Raw genomic sequence first — 17,844 nt, forward strand, 5'->3', positions numbered from 1 at the left:
GCTCGACTACATTTTATATAAAACAATTGTATTTGAGCATTATAAATTTTGCCGGGGAAGACATTTCCCGAGTCGAAATGTTCAAACTAAGCCTTTTTTACAATGTTTTTTCGAATTTCCCCTTCTTTTTTAGTAGATCTATAATTAAAATCACAAGTTTTAGGAGTTGAAAATAATTAACTCACCGGAGAAAGGAGATACAATGGAAACTTGGCGATACTATGCTGGAGTGAGTCACCGGAGAATGGAATTAGTCGCCTGAGTAAAGGCAATGCTGTTGGAGAAGATTAAAAAGAAAGGCGTTTCGGCGTCGAGTTGCGTCGCCGATCGGTGTCGAGTACCGTCGAGTACGTCACCGTTGGAGGGTGGTGGTCTGGGGTTGGTGGTGGGAGGGTAGTGGGTGATGGTAGGTGGTAGTTGATGAAAGAAAATGGGAAAGACTAATTGTCAGGTTGGTTTAGGTAAGTTAGAACTTAGAAGTGGCGGTAGCGTGTTTTTTGATTAATTCGTACGGTTCGCACCGTACTTTAGTTCGCACCTGACTCCGACCCTATATATATATATATATATATATATATATATATATATATATATATATATATATAGAGAGAGAGAGAGAGAGAGAGAGAGAGAGAGAGAGAGAGAAAGAGAGTGTTAAGATCTGGTGAGAACGATTATACGATGAGAACGGTCCTTAAACATGGGATTGAAACAATCAAGGTTCTGTATTAAAAAAACAAAATATGGGCAAGTTGTTTAGTTATTCATTCACTGACCCCATCCCTTCGTCATTCCCAAATTTGATCAACTCACTACATTATCACCAACCATTGAACTCCGATGACAACGTCACCGGGACACCACCGCCGATCATAAACACTAACTAACTCTGACGGCTACGATTACTAATGACAAGAGCTCCGACTATATCTAAATCATCTTCATCTTCTATCTCCTTCTTCCTTCCTCACCGGAGATTCGCCGTTCATTGCCACCGTCGCACACGGTATGCACCGCCGCAACTCTCGAACACCGTCGTCGGTGGTAACTCAGGCACCGCCTCTACCTGAACTCCTCTTCGTTGGTTTTTTTAATGTATATACACTCATATTTAATGTATCTAACTACTACTTTAATGTATCTTAATATTTATACCCAAAATTAGTTATAAGGTACATTAAAATTGATTGAGATACATTAATATAAAAATCAGAAACACTAACTTTAGTTGAATAAGACCTCAATTATATTCGACGGAATATTTCAAATGTTTAAAAGAAACGATGGCAACGAACTGGGAATGAAGCACCACGTTGTGATTTTGACCTCAATTAACAAAAATATTATCAATCTAGCTGTTAATCACCTATTTCAAACCCAATTGGAGGCATTTTGACCTTTTTAGCCTTGGTCTCAACACCTCGCGTCTTCTCTTTTTCAATTGAGCATGGCTTTTTTATTGAACTTTGTGTATTAATCAATAGATATACTTACAAAATATGCCAAGAAATTTCGAGAAATGTGACTTTGAACCATTACCATTACCATTAAAATCATCTCTGTTTTCTCCTTCCAACCAGCACTAGATAACTCCTTATCGTCACCTCTGTTTTCCCCTTCCAACTATTACCATTGTCCAAGCTAAAAAAAAATTGTGTATCTGGTTTATTTATTGATGTATCTTAAACCAATTTTAATGTACCTAATAACTAATTTTGTATATCTATGTTAGATACATTAAAATAGTGGCTAGATACATTAAAATAGTGGCTAGATACGCAATAACTAAGATCGGGAAGTAGTAGCCCTTATGGGAAGGGGAGTCGCTTACTCGCTTGTGACAGTTGTCGGTGGCGTGCCGTCATTGTTGGAATTCGCCGGCCGACGGCGGCCGGTAGGAGTGAGGGTATGAAGACGATAAACAGAAAAATTGGGTACGATAAATAGCTTGATTGATCGCCGAAGTTGCGCTGACATCGGTAATTGTTACAACATCGTAGTCGCCCACCAGCAGGAGCAGTGATCGTTAAGTGGCAGTGGCGGTTGATTTAGGTGGTAGTTGTCGGCTTAATATGCGAAAAAGGAAAGAATGAGGCAGGTCGATTAAATTGGTGTTCGACATCGGAGTGAAATGTTGATGATAATGTAGTGGGCCCAATTCTAGAAATAACGAAGGGATGGGGTAAAATGCTGAATGAACTCTATAACTTGGCCACGTATTTTGTTTTTAATACAGACCCTTAGATTATTTTAATCCTACGACTAAAGGTCGTTCTCACCGAGTGTTCGTTCTCACCGGATCCTATATATATATATATATATATACATATATATATATATATATATATATATATATATATATATATATATATATATATATATATATATATATATATAGCCAAGTTCAAATGAGTTCACTCAAATATATGAGTCCCTAAGTCCTTTTTTGGCCATTGGATTAGGTGAAAGCAATGGCTGAGATTTGGTTTAGTTTTACGTAAAAAAAAAAAAAAAAAAACAATTAATCATAATGAATACACTTTTTATTCTCCCAACACTGGTTACCTCGTATTCATAATCACAACTGTAACATCTCCTTTCATTTTCAATCTCTGTAACCTTCTCTCTAACCCTTTCCTCTTCCTAATATTATTCCCTAAAAAATTATTCTTCATACTGCGTTAACCTCATCCTTTCATACTTTATTTAGTTCTTTATTATTTCCTTAAATTTTCGACCATACTCATACTTTATTTAGTTTATTATTTACATTTCATGGCTGATATGGAGATTGTGGCTTATGAGGCTGTTGAGAACGGTAAGATGAGTACTCCTTATTTAATTGTTCTATAGAGATATTTTAATAGTTATCGTTGTTAAACGTCTGTATTGTCAGAAAATTAATTTTGTTTATATGAATAGTAATATGTAATGTATGTAGTTGTAAAATTTGCATGGTGTGAAATTTATCTTCTTATTTTTTTGGGGGGTGGCAGATGAACATGTGGTGTTTGTATGTAGACATATTAGAAAACGAGGAGGGAAGAAGGTAAGGGAAAAAGGTTACAGTACGTTTTTTTAGACGATACAGGGGAGAGGAGTGGTCGTTGGCTATGGTTTCTTGATTAGGGTTTTTTACAATTTTGTCTTAGTTAAAGTTTTGGTGTTATACATTAGACTTTTTTTAGCAGATTTTTTTTACTGATATGTTTGTACATGATTAATCATCTGCATCAGCAGAAATTTTTTTTATTGATATGTTAGTACGTTGGTATAATTTCCTTGAAGGAAAAGTAGATCTATATACTCAACATATTCATATATGTTTTATTTTAATTTGTCATAAAATTAAATGTTGGATCTTATGCATGCAAACATCAATAGTTGAGAGAATAAATCGGTTCCTTACATTGCATGTTTCGGATATTTGGGCACTAGTAAGGTCACCTACCTTACTAGTTCTTGAGCTCTCCAAATAGAAGAACAAGGATTCAAATATAGAATCCCTCCCAAAAGCATATTCTAATCATCCTATGTATCAAACATAATGATGAAAACCTCCCTTTGGTTTCTAATATTGATGAAATAGTTCTAGCAAAATTTATGTTTAATCAAATAAACATTTAAAGAAGAAGGTCCCATTAGATGTCCCACATCTAACTTGCTGATTCTTCAATAATTTGGGGTAGTTTCCTTTCTAGTGTCCAACATTTAAGACAGTGGAAACTTTATTGGTCGGGATTGATAGGTTTAGTATCGCTATTCTCAACAACTTTACTTTTAACATTACCTTGTATCAATTCCATTCTAATTTTACTTCTTGAACCTCATCCTTTTCTTAACGGTTTAAGAGAATGCTCCCACTCATTTCAAAGAGTCTTTAGTCAAAAGAATCGACTCATTTGAATACTATAGTAGCTCTCGCCACGACCAGGCTATATAAATTTGCCAGAACTCTATAAGCGGTCATAAGGCCCGACAAAGTGTTCCTAACAGTCTGCCTATGTGATCGACTAGTCATCTCACATGACTCTATTGCACTTGAACTTGCCATCAATCGCATCACACTCTAGTCACTTCGAGACGTCACCTCATACAAGTGACTATGGGCGAATACTATGTTAATCCGGGTTCACTTTAACGGGGTTCAACGTTGTCTCTACAACCCGTTTGGATGTAACAAAGTATAATAGAAGAGTTTTAAAGTAAAACTCGAATGACAAATGCGATTATCACATATGAATAGTCAATACCTGATTACTATTTCATGTTCTATAATCTAATTTGATCTTGCATGTAGTTGTTCATTTGTCAATTTGTCACGTGTTACATGTTACATGACATGTCACAATGTAATGTATTTTTAACTTATTAAAAATCAACATACTCATAAAATATGTCATTTACAAAATCGACTAGTAATTCGTAATTACTCGTACCAAAAATGTTTCCAAATTATAAATTACAACATTCTGTATTTATAATAATTTATTCATTCCGTTACGTATCTTATTGTAAATATGATTCAAATGAGTATTTTTTTTTTACTGATATTCTATTTTTTTTGTTTTTTTTTTCGTCAGTTACAGCTGATGCAGATGATGAAACAATTACACCTGTGTCAGAGGAAGAATCTGTAAGCAGTTGGAGGACGTATTTACACCATACATCGGGATGGTGTTTGGGGATATTGAGGAAGCTATAACATTTTATAAGGTGTACGCACTTGGGATTGGGTTCGATGTGAGAAAATACACAAATAAAAAGTGGTGTGACGGAACTATAAAATCAAAACTATTGGTTTGTAATAGGGAGGGGTTTACAAAATCAAGTAACGAAAGTCCGAGTAAAGAAGAAGATGGAGGTAGGCAGGAGAGAAGGAATAAGCTAAAGAGGATGGGTTGTAAAGCTCGGATGAGGTTATTTTCGAAGAATGGCGTGCTTTTAGTAGACCGGTTTCATGAAGAACGTAATCACGAGCTTGTTGTTGTCAAAGATAGGGAGTTTCAAAAATTATCCAAAAACATTTCCAAGTATCACATGGGACTAATTGTCTCAAATTCAAGGGTAGGTAACCTAGATTTCTTAATGTTAGAGCTAAAGTTTTAAAATTTACGTTTAAAGTTTCAATACTGAGTGTGTATTATGGTGTCATAGTTTTTATGTTGTACATTGTTGATGTTTGAAATTTGGTAGATTACAATTTCGAAGTTCACGCATAAAGTTCCATTATTGAAATACGTAGTTGAATTTCAATAAATTGATTTAATGTTTCACAAAGTGTGAGTTAAATTTTCAATATTGCCTTTAAAAGTTTCAGTGCTATATGTGGCCATTTGCAAACCTGAACTGTGTTAAAGTGTCAGAATGTCGACAATTCAAATTTAATTTAAATATTATTGGTTGACGTATCGAAATTTGTGAGTTAAAATTTCGAAATGCATCATCAAAGTTTCAAAAGTTGACTTTGGCATTTTATGATTATCTGTTTGGTTGAAGTTTCAACTTGACTGAGTTGAAATTTCAAAGTTGATGCTTAAAGTTTCAAAATGTGGAGAATTCACTTGAAATTGAAATATTTTTGGTTGAAGTTTCAAAAGTTTGAGTTAAAATTTCAAAATGCGTCGTCAAAGTTTCAAAAGTTGATTTTGGAATTTTATTTTCATCTGCTTGGTTGAAGTTTCAACTTGAGTGAGTTGAAATTTCAAATTTGATGCTTAAAGTTTCAGAATGTAATTGAAGTGTCATATATTGGGGTTTTAAATTTGACAGTTTGTGGACAAAGTTTCTGAAGATAATGTTGTAATTTAGTTTCCATTAACTGAGTTAAATTTTCAGAAATGAGTGTTGAATTATGGAATGGAACGTTTAAAGTTTCATTGACATTTACATTTGTGAGTATGAATTTTACTGAACAGGGTTAAAGTTTCTACTACTGCTAGGTAGAAATTAGTAGTAGCGTTTGAATTTTCGAGTGTGAATTTAATTTTGTTGTGACGTTGGTTTGTTAATTCATTGCGACTTAATATTGGAGCAACAAGGACTTACAGAATGTGTAAGGAGGTTGTTAACGGGTTCCACAATATAGGGGCTAGTTTGAACGACTTCAAAAATTTCCAAAGAGACATTAAGTGTTTTATTCATGAAAGGGATGGACAACTTCTCATTGATCACTTCAAGAACATGGAGAGACTCGGCCGGTTTCTACCGACTATGATGTTGACGTAGATGGTAGCCTACGTCGCGCAATTTGGGCGGATGGCATTGCTAGAAGGAACTACTCCGTCTTTGGAGATGTCGTTTCTTACGACCCTACTTACTCCACTAACAAGTACAAGATGGTTTTCACTCCCTTCACAGGAGTTGACAACCATAAACGATCAATAACTTTCTGTTGTGCCCTTATAGCGAAAGAAAATACGGAATCATTTAATTGGGTGTTCGAGAGGTTTTTGATTGCTATGGGGGGAAAGGAACCAGAGTACATAATAACAGATCAAGATCCTGGAATAATTGCGTCGATGCGAAAAATTCAAGATAGCACTAAGACCGGATTTCGCATGTGGCACATTATGAATAAGGTTCCCTGTAAGTATGGTAGCAAAAGGAAAGATTACCAGGTATTTCTAAAAAAGTTAAATGTTATTGTATGGGACAAGGAACTTGAAGCAGAGGAGTTCGACAATAGATGGTCAGCAATAATGGAGGAACACGTACCCGCTGACATTAAATGGTTTACGGACTGCTATAATATAAGGAGGCAGTGGGTGATGGCGCACTGTAAGGACTTGAGAATGGGGGGTATTATGAGGACGACACAGCGGTCGGAGAGTGAAAACAGTTTTTTCAAGAGGTTTGAGGCCAGAAATGGTACTCTTGTTGAGTTTTGAATGCGCTTTGAAAGTGCTTTAGACCGTCAATCAAACCTTAGGTTGTGTAGTAAGTTGGCAATAGACAGTGATGGGGCGAAGATTTACACACATGATATCTTCGAGGAGTTTCAAGAGGAGTTAAAGAATGCAATTGGTGGATTTAGTTGCAAGGGTTTCTTGGAGTCGAACAACTTAGAGGTTACTACCTTGAAGGATTCATTGGGAGGCCGTAATTTTGATGTTCAGTATAACCCAGGTATGAGGCATTTAGTACGTTGTTGATTTATTACTTGTTAAAAAGTGTTTTACGTAGTTGAAGTAGTAGAATTTCATGAAATTATATTAAAGTTTCAAAGTGTAAGTAATAAAGTTTTTGTAAGTCATGAAATTTTCAATTTCATTTGCTAACTCAGGGACTTTTGAGGCGAGCTGTTCCTGTAAACTTTTTGAGAGGAAGGGACTACTCTGCAGGCACATAATTTGGATTTATTCCGGTAATGGGATAAAAAAATTCCAGAATCTGGGATTGCTAGGAGATGGACAAATGATGTATTGCGGAGTGGTGACTATAATTGTACCGGGGAGTGTTCAGATGACATGGATATTGTAGACAGTAAGCAACTTCAGATGACAAAATTGTGGTCGAAAGTTCACGAAACATTTAGAGTGCTTGTTGATAAGGAAAAGGAAGACGTTGAAGGTCTAACTAATTTAATAAGGGAATTTAGAGAGAAGCTGACACCAGTAGGTGAGAAGTTGAATAAATAACAGCAAATGGAGAAATTACTTGGTTATAAAGAAAGTAAGGAGATTTCTATACTACCACCTAAATATTCCAAAAACAAAGGGAGTGGGAAAAGGATTTTGTCTAGTAAGGCGAAGGCCGTTGTAAGTACCAGTAAGCCGAAACGCATGTGCAATAATTGCAAGCAAATGGCACACCATGACAAGAGGAATTGTCCTAACCCTTTTGCTGAGCGTTCACCGCAATTGTCGGAATCATCTGAAGAAGAGGAGGAGGAAGAAGAAGAAGTAGACGACTTGTCGGAGGAGTAGTATTTTTTTTATATTAAAATGTATTCATGAAGTGAATGTCTTAGGCTTTTTGGTAAAACTTTGAAGTTAATCTTTTGTATGCAAAAGAACTAGATGTTTGTGTTGTAAGAAAGAGTTTTTGAAAATCATGAAATAGGAATATTCTAAATTTGAATGTCATCGTTGAAGTTTGAATTTATTTCTTTAAAAATTCTGAAGTTTATGGTGAAATTTAAGGTAGCCAATTTTGGAATTGGAAAATCCCTGCAGTGTTGAAGTTCCACAATTATTCGTGTACAATTTCCAGGTTTAGGCATGAAATTTTAAAAGTATTGCTTAGAAATTTAATATTAGCTGCTTAGTTGAAGTTTCAACATAAGTGAGTTGAAGTTTCAAAGTTGATGCTTAAAGTTTCAGAATGTGAACAGTTCACATGAAATTTAAATACTATTGGTTGAAGTTTCAAAATTTGTGAGTTGAAATTTCAAAATACGTCGTAAAAGTTTCAAGAGTTAAAATTGGAATTTAAATATTATCTAGGTAGTTGAAGTTTCAACATGAGGGAGTTGAAATTTCAAAGGTGAGGCTTAAAGTTTCAGAATGTCGACAATTCAAATGAAATTTAATTATTATTGGTTGACGTTTTAAAATTTGTGAGTTAAAATTTCGTAATGCATCGTCAAAGTTTCAAAAGTTACGTTGGAATTTTATGATTATCTGCTTGGTTTAAGTTTCAACTTGAGTGAGTTGAAATTTCAAAGTTGATGCTTAAAGTTTCAAAATGTGGAGAATTCACTTGAAATTGAAATATTTTTGGTTGAAGTTTCAAAAGTTGTGAGTTAAAATTTCCAAATGCGTCGTCAAAGTTTCAAAGTTGACTTTGGAATTTTATTTCCATCTGCTTGGTTGAAGTTTCAACTTGAGTGAGTTGAAATTTCAAATTTGATGCTTAAAGTTTCAGAATGTGAATAATTCACTTGAAATTGAAATATTTTTGGTTGAAGTTTCAAAAGTTGTGAGTTAAAATTTCAAAATGCGTCGTCAAAGCTTCAATAGTTAAAATTGGAATTTAAATATTATCTGCGTAGTTGAAGTTTCAACATGAGGGAGTTGAAATTTCAAAGTTGAGGCTTAAAGTTTCAAAATGTCGACAATTCAAATGAAATTTAAATATTATTGGTTGAAGTTTTAAAATTTGTGAGTTAAAATTTTAAAATGCGTCGTCAAAGTTTTAAAAGTTGAGTTTGGAATTTTATTATTATCTGCTTTGTTGAAGTTTCAACATGAGGGAGTTGAAATTTCAAAATTGAGGCTTAATGTTTGTTTGATTGGATAACTCACTAAAATTTTGTAGGAACGTTTAAAAGTTTGGAGATAAAGTTTCAAGATGGGTCTTTGGGGAACCGTGTCTTGTATAAAGTTACAAAATTTTTAAACTAACATTTCAAACGATGGCCATAAAGTTTCAAATCGAAAACTTGCGAGACTATTTTCATTTAAAGTTGATCCTGCTAGAAAAGTATAGCAAGTACCAGTTTAAGTACATTCAAAACAGTACACATGATCAAACAGTAGTACGCGAATGAAACATTAATACAACATTGTTATTTTTTATTTAAAATCTTCGAAACTTTACGCCTAGCATATACGACTTGCCATAAGCTTTCCTTTCCGGCAATAAACTTCGTCACATTGTCCATGGTTTCTGCTCGAACTTTGTTCACATCAGCTAATACAAGGGTGGCAGCCAGTTGGATAACCAGATAGCGCCGGCCAACCATCTTCGGAAGGTCTTCGTGCTCGAAAGGGGCACCCTCGTAACATAACATATGCATCATGGTGAATAATCCAGACTCGAGTATGTTAGGTTTTGGACTCTGCCAACTTAATTTGATCTGGTGGTGCTTAAACTTAGCGACCTCTTCTGCTCCGGAAACGCATCTTGATTCCAGGTAGTCACTCATTGCACCGGACTGCACATAGGTAAGATGCAGTCTAAATTAAGTTACATATTAGTTGCATCGAAATTCATCGTTGATATAGTAAGAAACTTACAATGATTTGAGACACCTTGAAGACTTTAGAATTCTTAAACTGCGGGTAGATCTGATGATCAAGGACGTCGATAGTCCTTGAATTGAAATTGATACATATGCAAGCAAAATGATCGTCAATATTAACTGGTACGAAGATGAGCTCCGCATTCAAGTTGAATGTATGACCACAGTGCTTGATGTACAAGTCCCAAATATGGAACAACGTATCGTAATACGCACTAGTTTGCGTCTCCTGTGTACCCTCTTCTTGGTTTTCCAACCATAGCATCACCACGTCCTACGAAATATTTATTCTTAGAATTGGTTACAGAATATTTCCATTTAAATTATATAAATTTTATAAATTAAATGTCATCTGAAATTTAAAAGTAGATGCGTACTGTGTGGCGTAAACCTAGGAAAGCCATTCTTGGTACTTCGTTGGCATCTGACTCCATCTGATTCAACAACTTGGACCAACATTCAATAACAGTTGAGGACATTTTGCTTTCAGGTAGCATTGACATAATCCCATCCCTACAAAGCATGGCATTGAGTCCATCATCTGCCAAGTGTTCCTGCATAACGGAAATAAAAATAATCAACCAATGCAACTTATATGGTAAGTTGTAACACCCCGATTTATGAAGGAGCCTTTAGCAAGACATTCCCTAATAAACCGAACTGTTACCATCTCGGTTTCCCGAGGTAGTGAATAACAAATTAAACTCCAAGGCGAATTATATAATTTCTTTAACTTAATTTTTACAAAACCTCTTTGACATCAAATTACAAAGAACTAACATAAATGAAAGTGAAAGTCTTCTAAATGATGATCTAACTACTAAGTCTTTCGATCCAGTGTCTCACGCCCATCAAGCTCCCATCCCATCTCATAAACCTGTCAAGTCTGCTCCCAATATTTGGATCATCACAGGTGTTCACGAATATTACTGTGGTCAACCACGAGGTTGAGTAGAGAATACAATGAAATAACAAAATATGATATGCATGTTCCTCCGTCACCTCCACCTCCATCTCAACTCATATCTCATAACCGTAAAACCAACCATACCGATCCCAGTAGACTATATATCGACCGTAGCCGATCTGCCACTCATGTTGAGGACACAGGGCAAGTCCTGAGAACCACTTTGGGCCTTATCACAACATCATCATCACCACACCACATCACCACAACATCCTCCATCTCCAATGCATATGAATGCTCAAGAAATTAATGCAACACAATATGTATATCATTGAACTGGTAAATCATAGAATCATCAGGTTCAGAATGTTGTGATAATATACTCAATCGATCAATTCAGATCAAGCACATTCCAGGATATGAATCATAACATGAATCAACAACCACGAATCAAGTCAACGTTCAGAGTTTGGTCATATGAAACACAAACAAGTCAACACAATTCAACAACAACGATAATAAGTCAAGTGTATTTCCCTACCTTTTCGCAATCCAAGCACACAAGCAATCAATTATGATCCTTCACATATCCATCACCTACATAACATAATTATGTATAATTACCACCTACTCAATCAAATAATCATGCACATAACCTAGACTCATCATAACTTAATAGGAATATCAACTTAAAGAACAAACACGATTTTTCCTGATTTTCCAGCACATGACAGACTCGTAATAAAATACATAACTAATTCCAGAAAAATCAAATTGATACAAGGCCAATTGGATTGGAACCCCATGAGTCTTAGCTACAAATTACATCTAACGTGTTTTTCTCAAATTCCAAATTTATCAAGGGTTTTCAGACTGATTTCCAAAAACTGACAGAAACCATCGCATAAAAAGTATTGATTCATAAAACGAGTTTAAAACATTATTTTGCAGTAATTCCAAATCCTATTATCATCTAGACTATACAAAGATGATTTACGAAGAAGCCTCAAAACTGAATCGACATAAAAATTAGGGTTTCAAATCATTTTCCACAACCAAATCAGATTCGCGGACTTTTCAGCGACATGTTCATAAATAAACCACCTAGGACAAACCATAAAGAATTTGACTACGAGATTTTATATGCATAAACTAGAGATCAAATAAACAGGACTCTCTTTTCAAACGTTTTGAAGAAGAACAATTTAAAACAGTATAAACAATGGAATGAAATCGACTTACAAACAGGGGAATCGAATTAGGTTGGAATCGATGAGAAATCTTCAATCAAATGAAAGGCTCGACAATGCTTCTTCCTCTCCCTTTCTCTAGGTTTAGAAATGGTTTTATGAATGATAAAATGAAAAGAGGGGAGAGGGGGAGCGGCTCTTAGATTAGGTTTAGGGTAAATGATGGTTACATGTTCCGGGTAAGGCAAATGGGTTAAACGGGTATGGTCGTTGGGTAAATGTAGATGGGTAAATGGGTGATACGATTCTTGACCCAAAAGACAAAATGTGATGTAGCCCGACTCAACATATACGATATAAACCCGACTTAATAACATTCACGATATTACGATGCAACCAATATAAAATGTATAATAACTAGTATATAATAATATCCGTTTAATCGATTATATAAAATACGGGGTATTACAGTCTTCCCCCCCCCCCTTAAAATGAACTTCGTCCCGAAGTTCGCCACCCCGTAATGATAACCAAACATCCACAAGCATAAGACAAACACAAGTAGTACATATACATAAGCTCTAAAACGCGAAGTGTTATATTCTATCCCCCTTAAGAAACTTTGTCCCCAAAGTTGAACATACGACAGAAGTATGTGACACTTAAAGAATCACAACATTGACCGAATAATAACAAAATAAAATAAATAGACTCCATGCATGGTCAATTCTCGAGTCAGCCAATCATAACATCTTTGCTTAGCCGGATCGTAAACCATCAAGATTTTACAATCCTATCCTCCTTAAAACATGGTTACGTCCCCGTAACCCCATTATAAAATTCACGTCCAATGTTTAAGAAGATTTCTTGAAACAATAGACATAAATCATCCGATAAGCTAATTACTCTATACGGCAACTAGCATCCGACCTTTCAAGCAACAAAACACACTTGTCCATTTCATGCTACGCATTACACAAAATCAAGGTAACAAATACTTGGATGCTTTGACACCAATTTAACACGTTTACATCAATGTAGACAATCAACTAACTCATAGTTCATACTTGACGAATTAAAATATTTCATATCAGTAATCATATCATAGAAGTAAAATCCATATTTCTGTAAATCAGGTTTAGAGAAAGACACTAGGCAAAATTCAAGCAATGTAATAGCGTTTGTATAATTGAGACTACTTTACATAAAACCCACCGAAACAAATAAGATTATATTATCATATAACAAGGTTCATATTCATATCATATGCCTACTGTTCATACAACAGAATTCATATCAGAGTATTACATGGTTACATCACATAATTCATATTTGATTAAACTTTTATATGAAACTCACATAACTTACAATTTCAACAATCAAACATCATGCAACAACTTTCAAAATTCATAATTAAATAGTCGCTTAGCTATTTTGCGAGCTATTATCGTTTTTAAGAAATATAATGAATTAACTAATCATAGGAAAGAGAATCGATTGCAAAGCTTAAGGAATTTATTTATAACAAATTTTATAACTCAGTTGGTTGGAACAAAACTTTACAGCAATTAGACAGAAAATGGGGCAACTTGCAAAAATTACTATTAAATAACGACTCGTTAAGATTTTACGTGACTTATCATTTTGAAAACGCGAATGAATCTTCTAAAAAAGTGGAGTTGGAATTATGCATAAACAATAAACACGTTTTAAATGGTTTTTTTTTTTTTTGAAGACATGGGTGAAAGTAACCGTAGTAACAATCGACCACTTTGTCAACTAAAATATTTATTTCTCTCAAAATATAATTCATATTAGCATGAAACTAAAAGCATTGAAAAGCTAAATCAGAATGTTATCACACATAAAATTTTCACCATCATATAGAAGGGTAAAAAAATAACAAGACGATTTAAGAAACTTCTCACATTTGTAAACATATCACAGAAAATAGATCTACCACTACTATCCACCACAATCACGGGATCTTATTGACATGTCCATACAACCATTTACTCACTCACTGGTTTAGGTCACGAATTAGGTAGATGAATTTAAGCAATCAACAACATACTCATAATTCATATTTTAAATTATCAAAATTGTTTACACGATATCAATTCTGAAAACATATTTCCCAATAAAAGTACAACATATGATCCATGACAACAACAACATTACTCCCATATCACACATGTGTTTAACATTTTAGAAACCATATCATTCAATTGTGTCCAAAGAACTTAGTATAACTCATTTTCAGCAAAACAAAAGATATCGCATAAATAGCTTAAACATATACATTTGTCATCATATACTTTGTAGAACATTATTTATGATAAAAGATTAGCAACTCGAACAACTTTTCTGATTTGCGCGATTTGAATAATTAGGCAACTCGTAGGCTCAATTAAACGTAACTATAACGACTATCATTTAAACCAACGCATATCATGTGAATCATCAAAGGGTTATCCCATTATAATTGCCAACATAGTTATCATAAGCAATCTTCATTAGAATATAATTGATAGCAACGACTCGAGAATATAGCTATGTCAAATGTCGTGTTACATCAAACAGTTTCCTTCATATCACGCCCATACAATTGCAAGAATCACTTTAGCATTTTATGACAATATAATAACGAACATATCCAATAAGGAATAACAACACTGTTTATTATCATGTCATAGGTTTAGGTTCAACTGAAATAATTTAATGCGATGAAGGTAATAAATATAACTATGGGCACACAAACTCACATGAAAGACATTAGAACTCAGATGGGATACTACATGTGTGGACAGTTAAACATAAATCATTACTACCATACGTGTGTAAACATTTAAACATGATTAATATTATCATAAAACATTCATACGGAAACAACAATAAATTGGCAACATCCAACTATCAGGTGCGATTCCAGCTTTCCACCAACATCCGTAGCATATATTATCTATGCAAGAGAAAACAACGATGGTAACAATCAAGAAACATATATTAGAATATCTGGATTTAATGCTTACCTGCCACTAACTTTAATAAGATAAGACAACATAGGTATTTATGTACATATTTCGGCCATTACAGAGATTAGGAACAACAAGAGACATTACGACATGACAACATCTAAGGTACGCAAACAACTGAACTCGTATAAAACATGTCACCTTTGATTAAGAATCATATTCAGCTATTCAATTTCACACATACTATCATGCCAACAATGTTATAAACTAAACTTTATTTTTTTTATCACTTGTTAAGATACATAACCAATGAATATGCGTGTGACTATCATCATATAAGAACATTATAAATTCACATTAATAAGGCTCATGAAATAATCAAACATCTGTATGAAAACTCAACATAGAACTCACATTTTAAAAGTTATGATTCACGTTGTAACTTCCAAAAATCACGAATAAATAATCAACGAAAACTTGAGTTATATTACTTTTTATAACATACAGAGAGTTAATAATACGTGAGAAAAAGAATGAGGTCCAAAGCTCAAGAATTCAATTTTTAAAGGATTTTGCAACTCAGTTGGCCCAAACAAGTATGTGACAAACAATTGGTCGAAACTTGGGTCGATTTGCAAAACTTACCATTTAATCTGAGAGACATCAAGAATTTTCGTGGCTTATCAATCTGAAAACACGTGCGAGTATTCTAATCACTCCAATTAGAATTATGCAGAAATTATTAATACAATTTAAATGAGGATTTTTACAAAATCGTTGGTCAAAACATCACTGCACGGGGAACTTCCGACCTGACCTACTAAAACATTTATTACTCCTAATCCGTATATCCTATAAGCATGAAACAACGCCAAATGAACACTAACTCACGAGGCTATCTCTCATAAAATTTTCATCCATAGGCAATAAACATAAAAGAAATGGCAGTAAGGTGAATTAAAGAGTAAAATCAAACAAAACGAGTTTCAGCACTAGGTCATTCTTTACTATGTTACAAGCTCTTATGAACATACTATGTATACTAACCCATCCCAACTTAAATCTCACACTTTGTGCTTATGTAAACATCTATCCCATAGAATCCCTTCGCATCTCGATCTACTCCTGACATCTAAATCACGATTATTATGACTAGAAACATGCAATTCAATAGTGTTTCAGATTACTATCACAATACTATACTAGCATGGCTTCGGGGTCACATAACTGCATGTCGCTAGACATATTAGCTCTATCAACACGTCATTCAACATCCATCCAAATAAATATCATCAATTCGCAATTATTTTCACGCTCACGATTACCACAATCCAACACTTCATTGATTATCAACCAGAACACGAAAAATTATTTCTCATCTCCACAACATCATATGATCACGCCATCATTCATACAAAATACTTACCGTAACGTCGTCCTGCAGAATGGTTAGAATATATGGGTCTCAAGGTATACATCAACTCGATTATATCCAAGGTTTTCCTTCTAACTACCCCTTTCACTCAATTTATCTCGGGTTACCCGGTTCAAAACTGAGAGGGCAAAAGAGCACGCACTAAGGGCGTCTTCTTAACCGCACTGTGAGCTCCTAACAGTTTATTCCCAGGGGTTCATTTTATTTAGACACATCCTACGTTCATTGGGTTCATTGGTTTAGGCACGAGGATCGTTCGCTCGATACCACTTTGTAACACCCCGATATATGAAGGAGCCTTTAGCAAGACATTCCCTAATAAACCGAATCTATTACCATCTCGGTTTCAGGTAGTGAATAACAAATTAAACTCCAAGGCGAATTATATAATTTCTTTAACTTAATTTTTACAAAACCTCTTTTACATCAAATTACAAAGAACTAACATAAATGAAAGTGAAAGTCTTCTAAATGATGATCTAACTACTAAGTCTTCTGATCCAGTGTCTCACGCCCATCAAGCTCCCATCCCATCTCATAAACTTGTCAAGTCTGCTCCCCAATATTTGGATCATCACAGGTGTTCACGAATACACAGGGTCAACCACGAGGTTGAGTAGGGAATACAATGAAACAACAAAATATGATTTGCATGCTCCTCCGTCACCTCCACCTCCATCTCAACTCATATCTCATAACCCGTACAACCCAGCCATACCGATCCCCGGTAGACTATATATCGACCATAACCGGTCTGCCAGCTCGCAGCTGAGGACACCAGGGCAAGTCCTGCAGAACCCGCCTGGGCCTTATCACAACATCATCATCACCACACCACATCACCACAACATCCTCCATCTCCAATGCATATGAATGCTGAAGAAATTAATGCAACACAATATGTATATCATTGAACTGGTAAATCATAGAATCATGCCGGTTACCGAATGTTGTGATAATATACTCAATACGATCAATTCAGTCAAGCACATTCCAGGATATGAATCATAACATGAATCAACAACCACGAATCAAGTCAACGTTCACAGTTTGGTCATATGAAACACAAACAAGTCAACACAATTCAACAACAACGATAATAAGTTAAGTGTATTTCCCTACCTTTTCGCAATCCAAGCACACAAGCAATCAATTATGATCCTTCACATATCCATCACCTACATAACATAATTATGTATAATTACCACCTACTCAATCAAATAATCATGCACATAACCTAGACTCATCATAACTTAATAGGAATATCAACTTAAAGAACAAACACGATTTTTCCTGATTTTCCAGCACATGACAGACTCGTAAAAAAATACATAACTAATTCCATAAAAATCAAATTGATACAAGGCCAA

The 17,844-nt window shown here is 34.7% G+C and overlaps 1 protein-coding gene across 1 annotated transcript; it reads left to right on the forward strand.

Moving 5' to 3' along the window:
- Window positions 1-2,775: 2,775 nt before the first annotated feature.
- Window positions 2,776-6,890, forward strand: LOC141639706 (protein FAR-RED IMPAIRED RESPONSE 1-like). The gene is made up of 3 exons (XM_074448765.1): window positions 2,776-2,818; window positions 4,584-4,643; window positions 6,181-6,890. The coding sequence occupies exons 1-3, from the start codon at window positions 2,776-2,778 to the stop codon at window positions 6,888-6,890; spliced, it is 813 nt and encodes a 270-aa protein (XP_074304866.1).
- Window positions 6,891-17,844: the final 10,954 nt, after the last annotated feature.

This window comes from Silene latifolia, unplaced genomic scaffold (genome assembly GCF_048544455.1).
Source record: "Silene latifolia isolate original U9 population unplaced genomic scaffold, ASM4854445v1 scaffold_565, whole genome shotgun sequence".
NCBI lineage: Eukaryota > Viridiplantae > Streptophyta > Magnoliopsida > Caryophyllales > Caryophyllaceae > Silene > Silene latifolia.

Coding starts and splice junctions, on each gene's coding strand:
- LOC141639706 (XM_074448765.1), top strand. CDS start 2,776: ATGGCTGATATGGAGATTGTGGCTTATGAGGCTGTTGAGAACG. Junction 2,819..4,583: donor TTATGAGGCTGTTGAGAACG/GTAAGATGAGTA, acceptor TTTTTTCGTCAG/TTACAGCTGATGCAGATGAT. Junction 4,644..6,180: donor AGAGGAAGAATCTGTAAGCA/GTTGGAGGACGT, acceptor GATCACTTCAAG/AACATGGAGAGACTCGGCCG.